The 19,641-nt window shown below is 41.4% G+C and overlaps 1 protein-coding gene across 7 annotated transcripts in view; it reads left to right on the forward strand.

Moving 5' to 3' along the window:
• Positions 1-19,641, forward strand: part of Kansl1 (KAT8 regulatory NSL complex subunit 1) — a 120,007-nt gene that overhangs the window by 97,653 nt on the left and 2,713 nt on the right. For 5 of the 7 annotated variants that reach the window (XM_038326255.1, XM_038326259.1, XM_038326257.1 and 2 more), the window contains 9 exons: positions 2,312-2,427; positions 4,315-4,510; positions 6,066-6,237; positions 12,436-12,618; positions 13,099-13,287; positions 13,636-13,784; positions 17,906-18,027; positions 18,880-18,937; positions 19,356-19,468. In XM_038326255.1, the coding sequence (XP_038182183.1) occupies positions 2,312-2,427; positions 4,315-4,510; positions 6,066-6,237; positions 12,436-12,618; positions 13,099-13,287; positions 13,636-13,784; positions 17,906-18,027; positions 18,880-18,937; positions 19,356-19,468 (1,298 nt within the window). The remainder of the gene's footprint in view (positions 1-2,311; positions 2,428-4,314; positions 4,511-6,065; positions 6,238-12,435; positions 12,619-13,098; positions 13,288-13,635; positions 13,785-17,905; positions 18,028-18,879; positions 18,938-19,355; positions 19,469-19,641) is intronic. The other 2 variants (XM_038326261.1, XM_038326260.1) reach the window with 1 other exon arrangement.

A 19,641-nucleotide genomic window follows, 5' to 3' on the forward strand; every position in this document is an offset into this window, starting at 1 on the left:
AGCATCACTCCTTTCCCATCTACTATTAGTTTTGGTTTACTTTTTCTTTGTTTTTTGGTGGGTTTTTGTTTGGGTTTTTTTTTTTTGGTGTGTGTGTGCACAGTGGGTCCTTGTATATTTTTGTTGTGCTTCTGTTGTTTGTTGTTTTGAGATGAGATCTCATATAGCCCAGAAACTCAGTATATAGCTGAGAATGAACATGGCATCCTCTATCTACTACTACCTCAGACTTTGCCTCTAAAAGCAAAACAAAGCAAAAATCCTCCTTGTGTAAATATTGTTTAAATGAGCATTTAGTCCTAGATTCAAAATTGAGGATTTTGTTTAGTGAAAACATTTTTTGCTTGAGTATTGGTAAATAATGCCAGTAAAGCATTATATATTGGTTATCTTTTATCCATTTCATACTCAACCTACTTTACAGAAGTGATGGGGAAAACAACTGAACTATTATTAATATGCTTTCTTAGAGAAAGATATGCTAAAAATGTAAGCTATTGCTATTTTTTCAGTAGTTCAGGATATCATTCTTACCTTTGGTTAAGCAGGAATAGTTTCTTTTCCTTCAGTTTTTGCATTCACTGGAGGCATAGTGGTACTTTGGCCTGACAAAATGTGGGTAGAGTTAAAGCAATAGAAACTGTCTAGGAAATATTGATCCCTAACTATCCTTTTGAGTAAAATTGGCAAGATGTTTTGCAGTTGCTATTTCCTTAAGTTATAAATATTTGGATATATATATATATCCTGCTTATAGGTTTATTGTAATTAAACAACATTGTTCCTTTTGAAATTTTGTAAATACTAATTCTCTGGGCTAGGGATGTAAGCTCCTGCTTCAGTTGCTAATGCCATATTAGCCAAGCATAGACTACATGGGGAGGGGACAGTGTATAGATAGAAGCTCCAGGTCAAAAAAAGGGGGGGAGGTGCTGGAGAGGTGGCTCAGTGGTTAAGAGCATTGCCTGCTCTTCCAAAGGTCCTGAGTTCAATTCCCAGCAACCACATGGTGGCTCACAACCATCGGTAGGTCTGGTGCCCTTTTCTGCCCTTCAGGCATACACGCAGAAAGAATATTGTATACATAATAAATAAATATTTTTAAAAAAACATTAAAAAATTGTTATGTTATAAAATAAAGAAGCTCAAGGTCATCCTCAGCTGCATAGAGCTTGAGGACAAGCAATTGTGTAGATTTTCTTTCCTTTGTTTGCTTGTTTTTGTTTTTTGAGACAGGGTTTCTCTGTAGCTTTGGAGACTGTCCTGGCACTAGTTCTGTAGACCAGACTGGCCTTGAACTCTCAGAGATCCACTGGCTTCTGCTGGGATTAAAGGTGTGAGGTATCCAGCTGTTGTATAGATTTTCTTTAATGATCAGTCCACAAATAGGAAAGTGCAGTGAGTTGTGTGGTCTCATTTTAAAATTAAACTGCTAGCAGCAGATAATTTAGTGAGAGTGGAATTTTCTATCTTACACCTTAATTTAGGATAACTTCCTGGCCAAAGTGCCAGTTTGTAGGAATGACTGGTACATTGGGTATGTAACTATTTACTGATTTCATTTAAAAGTCTTCTTGAGTATCAGGCTTACAAGATGACAGCTGGTAAAGGCATTTGCTACAAAAGCCTGGTAGCCTAAGTGCAGTCCTCTTTACCTGTGTACAGTTGGAAAGGAGAGAAACACCTCCACAAAGTTGTCTTTTGACCTCCACACACAGACCCAAAACAATATTTCAAAAAACTAAAACCCAAACCTATGCTATTTATCCTTGAGAAGATGCTCTGTTACTGTGTTACTTACTGTTTTATCCTTCTTGGGAGAGTTATGTTACTGTGTAATTGTTTGGCTACACTTTTGTTCCACAGAATTATATTGAAGTTCTTCCTCTGTCAGTATGTATGTTCTACATGTAATCTGGTAAATATTTAGGTTCCTCTTTTCTCTAGAGCTAATTCTTTAATCATTTTATCTAAATCATATACTTTTTTTTAAATGTACCCATCTTCCTTCCTTCCTTCTTTCTTTCTTTCTTCCTTTCTTTCTTCCTTTCTTTCCTTCTTTATTATGTACGCAATATTCTATCTATGTGTGTGCCTGTAGGCCAGAAGAAGGCACCAGACCTTATTACAGATGGTTGTGAGCCACCATGTGGTTGCTGGGAATTGAACTCAGGACCTTTTGAAGAGTAGGCAATGCTCTTAACCACCGAGCCATTTCTCCAGCCCCCACGTTTTGTTTTTCAGAGATTTCAGTGAAATGGTGTTGCAGGGGTTAGTGCTAATGTGTTTTGTATTTCTTTTCTTTACTCAGCTTGAGTCTGTTTCTCAGCCTTCAGAAAACCATGGTATTTCTGTTAGTCATAATTCGGAGTCCTTGTCTACCAAATCATGTGGAGCACTGAGACCTGTCAATGGGGTTGTTAACAGGTAATTTTTATCTCCTTTACTTCTCATGCTTAATGCCCATGTATGTAAAAGTTGAATTTGGCCAGTTGTGGTGGTACACACCGGTAGGATTTGGTGAAAGAGGCGGAGGTGGGAGGATCACCAGTTCAAGGCCAGATTGGGCTAAAGAAATTGCTGGGGAGTGGTGGTCGCTGCAGGTGTTGGTGATGCGTACCTTTAAATCCCAGCACTCAAGATGCAGAGGCAGGCAGATGCCTGAGTTCAAGGCCAGCTTGGTCTACAAAATGAGTTTTAGGACAGGCTCCAAAGATACACAGAGAAACCCTGTCTCAAAAAATAAAAAAGTTGAATTTAGGAAAGAAAAAAAGGGGAAACTGTATGGTTCAATAAAATCAGTTTTTAAAAAAATGCAAAAAAATGAATTTGGAGTGCCTAGTTATTCCCAGTCAAGTCAAGGCTGACTAAAGAAACCCTATTATTGAGTAATATTTTGTGTGTCTTACACTATGCCCAAGTTTTTTGTTTTTTCTCTTTAGACAGGGTTTCTCTGTAGCCCTGATTGGTCCAGAACTCACTCTGTAGACCAGGCTAGCCTCGAACTCAAAGATCAACCTGTGTCTACCTCCCAATACCAAGTTATTTTATTTAGTATGTGTATGTAATCCTTTGTACCTACCATTGTCTGACTGGTTATGGAGTCAACAAAGTCCTACAGTTAAATTATGTGAAGATTCCTAAGTTCCCTATGCATGTGAATAAAATATTATTTATCATTAGAATTCATTATCACAGGAGAACTTTTTTAATTTATTTTTAATTTATATGCATTGGTGGTTTTGCCATGGGTTTTGAATTCTCTGGAACTGGAATTACAAGCAGTGTGAGCTGCCATGTGAGTGCTGGGAATTGAACCCGGGTTTTCTGGAAGAGTAACTAGTGCTCTTAACCACTGAGCTATCTCTCCAGCCCCAGGAGAACTGTTTTTAACACTGTTCATTAATGTTTGCAAAATTGGCTGGTCCATTGTGTTCTGTGCTTTTAATCCCAGCGTTTGGGAGGCATAGGCAAACAGATATCTCTGAGTTCGAGGCCAACCTGGCCTACAAAGTGACTTCTAGGATGGCCAGAGCTGTTACACAGAGAAACCGTATCTCCAAAAACAATACCAGAAAAAAACCCAATGTTGTGATGGGAGCAGCGGGCTGCTTCCCACCACCTGGCTAGCTTTACCCGAAATAATTACACGGAAACTGTATTCATTTAAACACTGCCTGGCCCATTAGTTTTAGCTTCTTATTGGCTAATTTTTACATTTTGTTTTAACCCATTTTTAGTAATCTGTGTAGCACCATGAGGGGTGGCTTACCAGGAGAGATCTTAACCTGTGTCTGTCTCAGAGAGGAGAGGCATGGCGTCTGCCTGAGGCGTCTGCCTGACTCTGCTTTCTTTCTCCCACAATTTTATTTTGTCTACTCCACCTACCTAATTTTCTGTCCTATCGAAGGGCCAAGGCAGTTTCTTTATTAACCAATAAAAGTAACACATAGACAGATGACCCTCCTCCATCACCCCAAAACAAAACAAATTTGCAAAATTGTTTTCTTATAAATTATAATTTTTTCTATAGTTTTTGTGAGACATATTTTTGTTATGGGAGAAAAGCTAACAATGAGTACTTGAGTTTGTTTATTGACTTTTGCACCTTTCAGACATGATAGGTGTTGTGCACTGAGAGCCTCCTGAGTAGGCACACACAGAAATAAGCGTGCGCTCTCATCCAGAGTTGACCTGCTCCTGTAAAAGAAGGCCTGTTTGTGTCTTTGAACATTTGAAAGTCAGATAATGGAGCCCACATTAGAGGTTTTGCTTCCTCTGTGTTTTGAAATGTATCTTCCTCCCTTTTTGTAGTCTTCAGCCTGTCCTGGCGGACCATGTTCCAGGTGACAGCTCTGATGCTGAGGAACAATTACATAAAAAGCAACGGCTGAATTTAGTTTCTTCATCATCTGACAGCACCTGTGTGGCAGCCCGAACAAGGCCTGTAGTGAGCTGTAAGAAGCGGAGGCTTGTTAGGCCCAGCAGCATTGTTCCTCTTTCTAAGAAGGTGAGTACTCGCAAGATCAGTCTCTTCTCAACCTCACTCCATTTACCTAATGCTTTTCAAAGTAGGTTAGCCCCCAAGGTTTCTTGAGATCCTTAAAAAAGTACTAAGTTTCTAAACCTGCTCCTCCCTAGAGCTTGGTTTAGTTGGTTTGGAGTTAGGAGTTAGGATTGAAATTATTTTTCCGTTTTAATTTTGAGTTAGCATGCCATGTTTGATGTGGCAGTTTCATATGTATAGTTATACTTTGTTCATTGGGAGGTCTTGTTTTTCAAAAAGCTCTTAGATGACTGCAGCCAGATTTGAAAACTCCTGGCTTGAGTATTTGAAACAAAATGGAAGAGTCTCTGGAAGTTTAAGTGCTGCCGTGAATACTTCTGTTTCTCACCTATACTCTTTTTGCTGAAATCAAAAGTGTTAACCAGGCGTGGTGGAGCAGCATGCCCTCTTAACCATCGAGCCATCTCTAGCTCCTTCCTCCCACCTGTCTTTGAAGGGACTGTGAGTATAGTTCAGAGGCGCTGATCCAGTAGTTACTCTAGGGGTAAGGGAACATTGAGCACTTCCAAAGACAGGCAGAAAAACAGACTCACACGCTCTCTCTCTCTCTCTCTCTCTCTCTCTCTCTCTCTCTCTCTCTCTCTCTCTCTCACTCACACACACACACACACACACACACACACACACACACACACACACGACAGGCTCCCAGCATTTGGGTGGTAGAAGTAGCAGCATCAGGAGTTTGGGGTCAACTTTGACTACCTGAGACGTTCTCTTCACTTCTCCTTCAAAAGGGGAAACAGAAGAGACATTATAAGCCAGGTGTGGTGCACATATCTATCTATACTGTGGCATACAGGAGAATAAGGGATTTGTGGGTATTTAAGACCAATCTGGGAAACATAGTACAAACCTGTCTCAAAAAATAACAGGAGCCAGCATTCAATGAGGAAAACTAAGATGAGATCATTTATGTGAATTCTGAGGGGGGAAGAGAGATGACAGTCTGGGGTAGAGTTTTGGTGCTCCTGCTTTGTTTTATTATGATAACTAGTCTTTTTTTCTAGCATTCCTTTTCACAGTGCCATTCCCCAGGCATAATCTTGCAGGTTGGGTGTTGCCTAGATGACGTTACGAAACGTGCTTGGGAAGTGCCGGGCTTGTTCTTTGTAGCACAAGACTGTAGGGATTCTGTATTAGACATCTCAGCTTTTTGTATCAAAGCCTAAAAATGTAAAAGAAAAAGAAAAAGCTTGTAATTTTAAATAATTAAATCTCTGGGGTACTTTCATTTAACTCTATCTTATTCTGTGTATGTAAAGGAAGTTTAAAGAAAATAATGTATCTTTGGAATTAATCTAATAGAAAAATTGTGAATGGGATCGTTCAACATGCATGTTTTCTTTTCATTAGTCATGAGTTGTGTCTTGTCTTTTGAAAGTGGAGGACAGTTTGAGAGAGCTAGGTGATTGGGACTAAAAGCATGTGCTGATATCCAGCAAGGATGTTCGGTTTTTATTAGAACAAATTGTCAGTTTTGTTTTGCTTTTCACAGGTTAACCGGAATAGCACCACCCGCTCTGGCTGTGATGTCAATCCCTCTTGTGCTCTGTGTGGTTCAGGCAGCGTAAACACCATGCCTCCTGAAATTCACTATGAAGCCCCTCTGTTGGAACGTCTTTCTCAGCTGGATTCTTGTGTTCACCCTGTTCTAGCATTTCCAGATGGTAAGAAAGACATCAGAATTTAAAGTCTAACCAGTGAGATCTGATAGGGTTCCAGGTGAAAGAAAATCAGTGATGTCAGATACTCAGTGTCCCTTTCTGTCATCAAAAACTTGTCAGAATTTTGCTGTTTGACCTGTGATTCAATAGGAAAGAGCATCTTCCATGTCATCTTTTGACAGGGGGGTTATATATGAAGGGGCTGGAGCTGTGGCTCAGAGGTTAAGAACACTTGCTCTCTTGAAGAGGACCTAGGTTTGATTCCCAGACATCTATAACTCCAGTTCCCAGGTGTCTTTTCTAGCTCCTGAGTGCACTGAATGCACGTGGTGTGCATTTATACATACAGTCAAAACATTAATACAAATAAAATAAAAATAAATATTTAAAATAAAAAGTAAGGGATTGGAATTTACTTAGCAGTTGAGAGGAGCACTGACTGCTCTTCCAGAGGACCCTAGTTTGGTTCCCAGCACCTATATGGTGGCTCACAACTGTCCATGACTTCAATTTCCAGAGAATCCAACACCCTCTTCTGACCTTCATGAGTACTACGTGTGCATGTTGTACACTAGCTACATAAATAAATAATAACATAAAATCAAAGACAAATCTGGAAAAATGACTTCATGGTAAAGGGCTGCATTGCTCTTACAAAGATCCTGAGTTTGGTTCTCAGCAGCTGCTTTGGGTCTTTAGCTCACAGCCTGCATTTGCTCCAGAGTGCCGGGATTAAAGAGAGGTGCCACCATGCCTTGCTCCCTTTTCTTTTTTTTTAAAGATAAGATTTGTTGTTGTTGTTGCTGTTGTTTTTTATTTTTCGAAACAAGGTTTCTCTGTAGCTTTGGTGCCTGTCCCGAAACTAGCTCTAGCTCTTGTAGACCAGGCTGGCCTCAAACTCAGAGAATGCTGGGATTAAAGGCATGCACCACCATTGCCCGGCAAGATTAGTATTGTTTTGACTCCTTTAAGTTTTTTATGGATGGTTACATTCTTACTAAGCCATACTCCTCACTTAGGAGCAGAGTGTGAGTTGGGGTCTCATGTATTCTGTACTGGCCTCAAATTCACAAGAATGACTTTTAAACTCCTGGTCCTCCGGCCTATGCATCCAGAATGCTGGAATTACAGATACCTGTATCACACATTGGATGAGTGTCTATTGAAGTTCCCACCCCTACACTTAGAAGCTTAGTGATAGCTGTTCTGTGGCCCTGTATAACAAAAATAAATGGTAATTTTATTTTGTTTCCTAATCAGTTCATATGAGTTGTTAGGATCACAGTCTTTATCCTGAAATTTTGTGTTGTCTTCCATCTTCAGCACATTTTAGGCATGGCACACACCTTTATTCTTAGTGCTCGGTAGGCAGAGGCAGACAGATCTTGAGTTTGAGGCCACCCAGGTGTAGAAAGCCATTTCCAGGACAGCCAGGGCTACACAGAGAAACCCTGTCTTAGGGGAAAGAATGAAAGAGGGAGGGAGACGGAAAGAGGGAGGGAGGAAAAGAAAGAAGGGGGAGGGTGTAAATGAAATCAAACTGAGCCAAAAAATCAGGCAGTGATTGTGCATGCCTTTAATCCCAGCCCTCAGGTGGCAGGTGCAGGCATGTCTTGTGAGTACGACGCCAGCCTGGTCTATATAGTGAATTCCAGGACAACCAGGAATACATAGAGAGTCTCAAAAAAAAAAAAACAAAGAAGGAATCTTTTTAGACTTTAATCTCAATTCCAGGAGGCTGAGAGCAGGTGAATATCTTTGAGTCTGAGAGACCAGCCTTGTCTTCAGAGCTAGTTCCAGGATAGGCAGAGCTACACAGAGAAACCCTGTGCCCAGCAGGGAGAGGGAAGATTGATTTGGGCTCCATGATACAAGCGTATGATCTATTTAGGGGAAGCTAAGACAGGAGTTCTGCTGGCAACATAGACTCTGTCTTAAAAGGGCCAGATATGATGGTGTACACTTAAAATCATAGCGCCTGGCTGGGGTGCAGAAAAGCAGAGAAATTGCCATGAGTTAACTTTGAGGCCCATCTGGTAGGCATAACAAGTTCTATACTGCAGTAAGATCCCACCTCAAATGACTGAGAAAGTTTAGAAGAAAAAAAAAATGAGATGCTGTTGACAGCCCCAGCACTCAGAGCAAACAGATCTTTGTGAGTTCAAGGCCAGCCAAGGCTATGTAGTGAGACCCTGTTTCTCAAAACAACAACAACAAAAAAAAAAGGTCAAAAGGAGCAATGAAAATGCTGTTTTGTGGGAAACTACCAGCGTGTGTACTTGGGGAGTCTGTGGCTTTCCAGCAGGAGGAGGAAGTGAGCTTTGCAAAATACTCCAATAGCAGACTTATGACCACAGCATATCAGAACTTGGTGAAGTGAAGGTACAGTCTCTAGTCACGTTTCATTTTAAGGAAGTAGTAATTTAAGATGACGCTAATAATGAATTTATATTTTCCTTTTATTTACCTGATAAAGTACTATACCTTCTTTGATTATAGTACTTTAATCTTATATAAATGGAAAGTGGAATATCCTATAGCTGAATTAATCTCTACTGAGTTTTTACTTTTTTTTTCTTTTTTTTTTTGTGGCAGAGTATCATAGTGTGGATACAGGCTGACCTCATACTACTGATCGCCCCTCTTTCCTTTCCTCCTAAGTACTGGGATTATACAGACGAGCACTACATGCCCAACATTTTTTGATATTTCATGCCTTTGTTTGGGTCTTCTAGTCTGTCTAGTTTGTTTTAAATTTTAAGCCCGGGACCTTGTGTGTATAGGCAAACACTCTACCACTGAGCTACAGCCTCAGCACATGTTGAGATTTTTTGGTTCTTCCCATGTCCTAGGATAACTACTATTCAGTTAGTATGTATACTCAAACCAACAGTGTCTAGGAATTTGTATTGTCCACCTTTTGGGGAATTTAACAAGTTTCTGCTTATTCTTTTATAGAAGCTATTAAAAGAAAATACAGTAAAGTTCTGGCAAGTGTGGGTCTGTTTTACATTGTATTGTTTTGAGATATCACTATATGTAGTCTTAGCTAACCTTGAGCTTGAAACAGTCCTTCTGTCTCTGCCTCCCAAATCCTGGGGTTAATAGGCATGCACCATCACATTCAGCTGTTTGGTGTATTTATTTTAGGACTTAGAATAGGGACTTAAAGTGGATGAACCCCTCTTCCCTCCTCTCCTTGTTAGCCTACCCATCCCATTTGTCTTATCTTCCATCCCTCACTTCACTTTTCTGTGGGCAGGTTACTTTCTTTTTTGTGGATTGAGATAGAAGTTTGTTTTTGAGACAGTGTTTGTCATGTAGCCTCCAGCTCAATATGAGGGTGGTGTGGTGGCTTACACTTGGGGACAAGTGGATCTCTGTGAATTCAAGTCCAGCCTGTTGTACATAGCAAGTTCCAGGATAGCCAGAGTACGTAACAGAGAGACCCCCATCTCAAACACCAGAGTTGAGGGGGCTGGAGAGATGGCTCAACTATTAAATGCATACGTGCTGAGTTCAGTTCCCAGCACTCGTATTGATCCAAGGACATCTGAAGCCTCTGGCTTCTGTAGATACCTGCACTGTGTGCATATACCTTGCGCACAGAGACACACACATAATTTTAAAATAAATTTTTTGTTATTGTTGTTTTAAAAAGCCAAGTGTAGTTTCTAATATCTTTAATCTCAACACTTGGTATCTTAGGCAAGATGATCACCCCAAGTGTAAAGCCAGCCTGAACTATGAAGCAAGACCCTGTCTTAAAAGCTGAGAATGGGGGCTGGAGAGATGGCTCAGAGGTTTGCCTGCTCTTCCAAAGGTCCTGAGTTCAATTCCCAGCAATCACATGGTGGCTCACAACCATCTGTAAAGAAGTGCACTCTTCTGGCCTGCAAGCATACACACAGACAGAATATTGTATACTAAATAAATAAACAAACGAATGAATAAATAAATAAGTAAATAAAGCTGAGTATGGGCTGGAAAGATGGGTCAGAGGTTAAGAACACTGACTGCTCTTCCAGAGGTCCTGAGTTCAATTCCCAGTAACCACATGGTGGCTCACAACCATTTATTGCCCTCTTCTGGTGTGCATTCAAACACACAAACAGAACATTGTATAATAAATAAATCTTTAAAAAAAGATTAAAGATAAAAAGCTGAGTTTTTCTAGGCAATGGTGGCATAAACCTTTAATCCCCGCACTTGAAGCAGAGGTAGGCGAATCTCGAGCCTGTGGCCAACCTGGTCTATAGAGCTGGTTCCAAGACAGCCAGGGCTACACAAAGAAATCTTGCCTTTTTTTTTTTAAGTGCCAGATGTTGGTGCGTGTCCCTTTAATCCCAGCACTCAGGAGGCAGAGGCAGGTAGATCTCTGAGTTCAAGGCCAGCCTGGTCTACAAGAGCTAGTTCCAGGACAGGCTTCAAAACTACAGAGAAACCTTGTCTCAAAAAATCCAAAAGAAAAGGAACATACGTTACCTATAATTCTCAGTAATTAAAACACAAAGTTGGGCTTGGTATAAGTGCAAGACCAGCCTCTCATACATATCAACACAGTTTTTCAACATCGCTTGGTTGGGTGGAGGGATAAACGTTATTGATGGCTACCAGACATGATAGAGAAGAAATTAAGAAAACTGAAACAGGGCTTGGAGGGATGTAGCTTGAGTGTGTGTAGCAAATACGTGGCCTGGGTTCTATCTCCAGCATCACAAAAAAAGAAGAAAAGAAAAGAGGGGGATACGTGTTCATGTACTAGAATACTCTATCCATGGCTATGTCCCCACTTTGATCTGTATTTAGCAAGGCAGTACCACAAGTGTTTTAAATTTTTGGTTTTTTTGTGGGTTCCCCCCTCTCATGCTTCTGTAGCCTGGGGGTTGATGTTTGTTTTCTCGGTAGCAAGGAATTGAGCTTGGGCCACAGCCAGCCTGGTGCACATAACAGGGTCTAGGCTAGCAAAGACTTCATAGAGAGACCTGCCACACACACACACACACACACACACACACACAATCAAAAGCAGTAGTATAGACCAGAAATATACACTGTAAATAAACAATGGATCACCTAAATTGAAATGGCTCTCAAGGGCCTATTTGATTTTATTGTGACAGACTCTTAGACTGTAGCCTAGACCTCGTGGCAATACTACTGCCTTAGTTTCTTAAGTGTTGTGTTTGTTTCAAGCATTTTCACAGAGAAAATGATTTTAACACTAGAAATTATTTTCCTAATTAGTAAAATACTTAATTCATAGGAAAATACAACTTAGAGCATGAGGGTCCATACCTACAGTCACAGAGGCTAAGGCAGGAGGATCGCTAGAGTCTAGGAATTTGGGGGCCAGCCTAAACAACATAGTGAGACTTTGTCTTAGAGGGTGTTGGGGATGTGTGATTTTAAAGAAAACAGTAGTGAGGAAGTAAAAACTGTTATTAGTTTTCCACTAATCAGCTTTATAAAACACATAGGCTGTGAGGTGGTAGTGCATCCCTTTAATCCCAGCACTTGGGGGGCAGAGGCAGGTGGATCTCTGTGGGTTCAAGGTCAGCCTGGTCAATAAGAGCTAGTTCCAGGATACAGACAGCTAAGGTTGTTATACAGAAAAGCTCTGTCTTGAAAATCCAAAAAGGAAAGAAAAAAGAAGAAATACACTGATAATCAAAAGACAAGATGATCGTGCTCTAGAGCAAGGAGGATGGCATAGCTTGTACTGGAAGGATAATAAAGTACCTTCTGTGGTCCCGGATAGCATAGGGTGTGCTGTATCACAGAACTTAGGCCCCATGGGAACATAAGTAATTGCTGAACAAGTACATGATGGTTGTACATGTAGAATGAAGTAGGTTTAAATATAAGAATTGAAATAGGATGTTCAAAGTCTGCCACATCATTAAGATCAACATGGGAAGCAAAGTCTCCCATCAGTATAACAAAAAAATGTATTATATTTTTACCTCCACCGGAACTTGTAGATAAAAGGCCAAGGTGGTAACACTACTTACTTATGTATACATCAATAAAGTTCACATAAATGGGTCTTCCATATGACATCCCCTGGTTTTGCTAAGGTAGAGAGTTATTTGATGGGTATATTGACCTGGAGAGTCAGTGACCAGACACCCTTCAATCAGAGAGGAGCCCAGAGGCCAGGTTCTTGGACTAACCCATGGTGTTTTGTGTTTCTTACAGATGTTCCCACAAGCCTGCACTTCCAGAGCATGTTGAAGTCTCAGTGGCAAAACAAGCCTTTTGACAAGATCAAACCTACCAAAAAGTTTTCACTTAAGCACAGAGCACCCATGCCATGCAGTCTGTCAGATCCAGTTCGTAAAGACAGGCATAAGTTGGTCAACTCCTTCCTTACAACAGCCAGTAAGTTTTAGGGAACTAAGGAGTCTTCTGGAATCACTATTGCTGTATTTTATACCTTTTATATTCTCTAGTTACTGGTCTGCTATGCCAATATTATGGGATTGGAAAAAGCTTTTAGTTACCTAGTATAAATTCAGCTCACAGCTTATCTACCCTATCTGTTTGGTTTGGATGCTCTCAGGTAGACTTTGGAAACATTTTCAAACACGTAAAACCCAAAATGGTCAGTGAACAGCCAGTAGTAACATACTGGGTCCACTTGTGAGCAGGTTGACTTCTGAATGAAGCCTTAGTGTTAACATTTCTGTTTGTGACTCCCTGTCCCTGTCTTAGCTATTGTGCCATTAACTAGAAGGTTGAATCCCAAAGACTATGGTGCTGCCGTGGATATATAGCACTGGCCTAAGAACTGAAGAGCTCAGAACTCAAATAAGATTTGAGTGAATGTACTTCACAGCTCTTTTTTGTTCCCCTCTTCAGAGCTGTCCCATCACCAAACCCGGCCTGACAGGACCCACAGGCAGCACTTAGACGATGTGGGGACTGTGCCTATGGTGGAGCGAGTGACAGCTCCAAAAGCAGAGCGCTTGCTCAATCTGCCGACACAAGTACATGACCCAAACCACAGCAAAATGAGATTGCGAGACCATTCATCTGAGAGAAGTGAAGGTAGGGCCAGGCCGGCACCTCTACCTGCATTGGCACTTGCTCAGAGCTTTCTGGGACAGCCCAAGCTTCTCTTAAAACCCCCTACCCCAAGCTTTGACCATTACTTGCTAGAAAGGCACAGCACGGGGCACTATTGCTTCTAAATGCAGTCACATCTTACTGCTACATTTGCCCAGTCCCCTATTTCTCATCAGCTAGTTTCTGCAGCTTTTTATCCTTTAGGCTACAAAAAAACTTTATTTTTTCGCCTTTAGTATGCATTGCTGGCATTCCTAACATGTTGGAAGTAGAACTGGTTACGATATCCATTTAGCAGTGTATTCCTCTCCTTTCTATTGACTTCTGCAGTGTTGAAGCATCACACAGACATGAGCAGTTCGAGCTACTTGACAGCTACCCACCATCCATCACACAGCCCCCTGGTGAGACAACTCTCCACCTCATCAGACACCTCCACACCTACCAGCTCTGGCTCACAGGTTGCAGCCAGCACGTCTGTAAGTACCTGTGGAGTTGGTAGGACATTTTACAGATTACAGGGCACTCATAATAACCCTAGAGACCAGTGTAGAGTGTAGTTGTAGAACTTGACCCTCGGGTTTTCATATTAAAAACGAATCATAGAGGCATGGGTGTGGGTTTTGTTATTGATGGTTGATTTTTATTTTTTTCCAGGAAAGTAGTACTAGGGCATTGTTAGAAGGTCTAGACCTTTGTTCTAGAGGCAGATTCTTTGAAGGTGCTTTGTGATTGTTTAGGATCTGCTTCACCTTGAACTTGAATACCCTGGCCCTAATCTTTTAAGGCATTCAAGACAACAGTTCCTTGTTTCTTCTACTGATGAATGGCAGTAGGATACTAAGAATAAACAGTGATGGTAGAAGGGAGAAGACAGAACTCATACTTTTTCAGATGTATAGAGCAGAAATAGGATGCAGCAGGTTACTAAGTGTAACTATATTAGTAATATTAAATTTTGGTACTGTTTTGTTTACTAAACATTCTACTGCTGGACTTGGTGTCACAAGTCTATAATTCTAGCACTCAGGAGGATGAGGCAAAAGGATCAGTGTTCATACATGCCATCCCATTTAATCCTTCAGTGTCCTTTGATAAATAGTATTATGAATCCTGGTTTTTGTGGACATGAATACTAAGGCTGCACAGGGTTGAGTGTATTTCATAAGGTAAAAGGCAGTTTGTGAGGGCTGTGATTGTGATTCAAACCCTTGTAGTCTGACTTCAGAGTCAGCTCTCTCACTAGGACACCACACAGCTTTGGCCTGAGAAAAGAGATGTTGTAGAAGCTCTAAGCTCACAAAATGTGCTCGCTAAACTCTTGGAATGAGGTACAAACTCATATTGTTCTTTGCTCTTACAGGTCAGACTGTCCTTTCCAAAAAGCTTTCTTTCACCTTGTCCACTCACAGACTTTGTCTGAATAGGTGTGTAGTATTATTACCACACTCAGCCAAACACGAGGAAAGGGTTTCACATAATCTGATGATAGAGAATAATTCTTATTTAAAAAAAAAAAAAACTCTAAGGTCCAGGACTTGGTAAATCAGCATTCTTTTTTTCATCTGTCAGCCCTGATAAGTCTGGGGAGTGTTGACTTAGAACTAGATCATTTGGAATTTAACCTTATTAAGTACAGATTTTATGCATGGCACTGTGCTAATCCTTTAGGTTGTTTCTTTTGAAACAAGGTTTCTCTATGTAGATCTGGCTGTCTGTATTTCACTGGCTTAATTCACAGAATCCTCTTGCTTCTGCCTCCTAAGTTCTGGGGTTAAAGACCTGTACCACCACACCCAGCTCCTTCAGGTTCTGATTGCTTCATTTATTCAGAGAATCAGGATTCTTTCATTAAGCAGAGTGATATGCCAAATTTAGGTTGAGGAGCAAGGTGGTAGCTGGTCGAAGCGGGCAAGACAGGGTCTTTCAGGGTATTTGTAGCTGTGCTTCACAGTAGTTGTTACTTGTACTAAAATCATCTTAGTGGTCTTTAAACAAATTGTGTTTGTTTTGTGTGTGTGTTGAAATCCAGTGACTTTTAAAAATATTCCTTAGAAAAATTTAGAGACTAGATATGGCAGCACTTTGAGAGGATTAGGCCGAGTCCTCCTGTTTCTTTCTGCTGTGAAACCAGGTTTAGAAAATCTCAATGCTGCCACCCTCCCCCCTTTTCTGACTCTAAATTGGAAAAGGTAGTTAAGTTGAGTTGAATGAGTGCTAGCAGAATGGGTGTTTAAGAGAGAAGGGTACAGCCCAGAGGCCTGGGATGCTTTGGGGACATTCATAGCTGTTTCTAGCAGGAGTTTCATTCTTAACCAAGATAGAAAGCTATCTTTCCAAAGACTTCTTCAAGACTCATTTCTTATGTGGGTCATGGAAATTCAGCCAAGATGTAGTAGTGACAGAAGCTTTTGGATGTGCAGTCACTATTGCTTAACTTTCAGAACTCAACCAGGCAAGATTTCCAAAATTCTCCACCATTTCAGTTAACCTCTGACCCAAAATGTGTGAGGTTAATGATGATCTATTGTTGCTGATAAAGAAGCAAATTGGAAATTGTGATGACCTGAAATCATTCATGGCACCATCTGAAATCCTGTTGTTTTTAATATTCTTACAGTGTCTTTTTTTTTTTGAGAAAGGGTTTCTCTAGCTTTGGTGCCTGTCCTGGAACTAGCTCTTGTAGACCAGGCTGGCCTCAAACTCACAGAGATCTGCCTGCCTCTGCCTCCCGAGTGCTGGGATTAAAGGCGTGAGCCACCACCGCCCGGCTTCTTACAGTGTTCTAAGATGATGGAATTATCTTACCTTCCAAGGAGATGGATATAATAGTTGGTTGGAGCTAGTAGCTTATCTTTCTTACCGTTCCCTTGTGGGCTGACCACATTTGGTGGTTTGAGTATGAATGCAGGCTCTTGGGTGTTTCCAGCTGTGTTGTTGCCATGACAACATGTTTGTCATCCCACTGTTTCCCTATGGCCTCTCACAGTTAACAGGCTGTTTCAGGATAAGGTATTTACTCTCTGGGCAGAAGCAGCTAATAGAGTTTTTCTTCTGTCTAGAAGATTTGATCATTTGGCTCTTTGCTTTATTCAGTCTATCTGTCTGACTCTTTTAAGACAGGGTCTCTCTATGTTGCTCTAACTCTCCTAGAACTTGCTGTGTAGACCAGACTAAGCTTAAACTCAGAAATCTGCCTACATGTGCCACCCAAGTATTGGGATTAAAGATGTGCAGCACCATACCTGGCTTTATTCATTCTTAGTGTCCTGTCTACCATAGATGTCCTACTCTTCTTTTGTTACTGAACCCTTGAAAGTCTTATTTCCCCAAAGATTTAATATTCCCACTTACTGTGGAACACATTTCCTTTTGGGGGGGGGGGGTGGAAGCTATAGACAGGTTTCTTCTTTTCAGTTTCCTTCCATTACTCTTTCCCCCAACATAATAGAAAGATGAACCGGGTGGTGGTGGCACATGCCTTTAATCCCAGAGGCAGGCGGATCTCTGTGAGTTCAAATCCAGCCTGGTCTACAGGAGCTAGTTCCAGGACAGGCTCCAAAGCTACCTGTTTCGAAAAACCAAAAGAAAGAGAGAGACGGGGGGGGGGGGGGGGGGGGGGAGAGAGAAAGAAAGATGGATGAGAGTTATGTAAGGGCTGAGAAAGTGGTTGGTACAGACTTAGCTGAAGAGTTAAGATCCTCAAGAGAAAAGGGTTTTCATGGCAGCTTAAGGTAAGATAGTTTGTTAAGGTGGACCTGCCTTTTGAGCCTCTTTTCTGCTGAGAGAAATCAATGCTTTTAATCTAACTAGTCACCACTGAGTGGAAACATTGTGTTTAAGAGCCAGAGTTGTGCCGGGCGGTGGTGGCGCACGCCTTTAATCCCAGCACTGGGGAGGCAGAGGCAGGCAGATCTCTGTGAGTTCGAGGCCAGCCTGGTCTACAAGTGCTAGGTCCAGGACAGGCTCTAAAAAAGCTGCAGAGAAACCCTGTCTTGAAAAACCAAAAAAAAAAAAAAAAAAAAAAAAACCAGAGTTGTTGACAAAGGAGAAAGGGTAAAGCAGATTTTAAGATTAATTTTATTGTGTGTGTTTTGCCTGCATATATATTTGCACTGCTACATGTGGCTGCAAAGGTCAGAAAAGGATGTCATCTCCCTAACTGGGGTTACAGACAGCTGTGAGCCACCATGTTGGTACTAGAAACTAAACCCTAGTTTAGTCCTATCCAAGAACAAGTAGTGTTCATAATGACAGCCCTCTCTAGCTCTGGAACAGGGGTTTTAGGATTTTAAAAGAAGGGTGTTAGGACAATGAAGGAATAGGAACCCAAATTGGCTCTAGATCTAGGACACCCACCTGTAAAATCTAGCAATTCAAAAGGGAGCCTCGTGAAATGGGATTTATCTTACTCCTTGAGACCAACACCTGCTACCCCTGCCCCAAAAAACTCTGCTGTCAGGGATAATCTGTTTAGATACTGTGGTGACCACTGCTACCCCAGGACCTGTGTTATGTGCATGATCATCCTGTCATATGACTGATGGTTTTAAATTTGTAGCATTCTACCTCCCTTGAAATTTAAACTTTTGTCTTACAGCAGCCAGTGAGGAGGAGAAGGGGAGAGAGCTCATTCGATATCAATAACATTGTTATCCCTATGTCTGTTGCTGCAACAACTCGTGTTGAGAAACTACAATACAAAGAAATCCTTACTCCAAGGTAGAAGCCCTATTTAATCAGCTCCTCTCCCTCTCCCTGTTGTCCTGTATTTACTTTTTCTCTTCTAGCCAAGCAGTCTCTATCCCTAAGTTGTTTTCTTTTTAAAAGAGGAGTCTGGGGCCAGGCATGAATTCACACTCATAATCCCATCTCCCCCGAATGCATAGTGGGTCTTCAAAAAACAATAAAATGGGGGTAAACAGACATGGTAACTCATGCCTGTAATCTGTGACCTTGGGAGGCTGAGGCTAGATGGTCATTGCCAGGTTCAAGGCTAGCCTGTGCTACAGGCATGGATTGTTCATATCAGTAGTATTAGCAATTGGGAGACTGAGATGGGTGGATTGCAGTGGGTTTGCGGCCAGTTTGGGCTACATAGTGAGACTGCTGTTTCAAAAAGCAAGAGCAAATAAGAGGGTGGAGTTAGTGGAGCAGGGTGGGTGGGTGGGTGCTTGATAGGAGTGAAGTTATAGCTTCTCTTATTCCATTGTATGAATCCACCTACTCAAGGTCACAACCTGGCAGGCCACTCACACTGTGTGTTTTAAAATAGTGAACGTGTTGTCCCAATATCAAATCAGACTTATAAATCTTTATTTCCAGCCCCTATAAGATTGACTGATATGTTCTATATGATACCAATCAATTGATACTATGTAGTGTTTATTTAAACATTTAAAGTTTTAGTTGAGTTTGACAGTCTTAACCAGCCTCAACTTGATGCTTCTGTTTCTGGCCTTTGTGGGTATTTGCATGTGAGGCTTCATTTAGAGATTGGAGAGTCATAATCTACAGTCCCATAATTTTCTTTCTTTTCCTTTTTTTTTTTTTTCAAATTCCTGCTTTTTTTAGCTGGCGAGAGGTTGATCTTCAGTCTCTGAAGGGGAGTCCTGATGAAGAGAATGAGGAGGTAATACAATAGTTATGCTGTCTTAGAGGAACACACACACACACACACACCAGTCATGGGTGCATGCACTCAAAATGCCTTAAGATACAGGGGTGTTGCTGGGCGGTGGTGGCGCAGGCCTTTAATCCCAGCCCTCGGGAAGCAGAGGTAGGTGAATCCCTGTGAATTCAAGGCCAGCCTGGTCCACAAGTGCTGGACAGGACAGCTAGGACTATTACACAGGGAAACCCTGTCTTGAAAAGCCAAAAAAAAAAAAAAAGAAAGAAAGATAATAAGGTGTCAAATTTGAGCTCATTGTCTTCTCTCTCTCTAACTAGAAGCATCTACATTCGGGAGAGGGTTGTTCTAGATTTATTCTGCCAATTTCATAACCTTAGCTTCCTGGGGAAAAGAGATTAATGAAGCTGTTCTGTTGCAGATTGAGGACCTTTCTGATGCAGCATTTGCTGCCCTCCATGCCAAATGTGAGGAGATGGAGAGGGCAAGGTGGCTGTGGACGACAAGTGTGCCACCCCAGCGTCGGGGCAGCAGGTAATGGGCAGGCACAGGTTCCCAGAATCTGTTGAAGGAGGGAGGGAGGATGTAGCCAAAGAAAGTATGATTACAGGCCTATTGGTTGTCCTGGTGATTTAGCTGGAGGAATTTAAAGGCCTCACAAGATGATCCTCTTTTTGATGAGGACAGGTTTTGTAATCAATGGGTTG

This window comes from Arvicola amphibius, chromosome 4, assembly GCF_903992535.2.
Source record: "Arvicola amphibius chromosome 4, mArvAmp1.2, whole genome shotgun sequence".
In the NCBI taxonomy this organism is placed as follows: Eukaryota; Metazoa; Chordata; class Mammalia; order Rodentia; family Cricetidae; genus Arvicola; species Arvicola amphibius.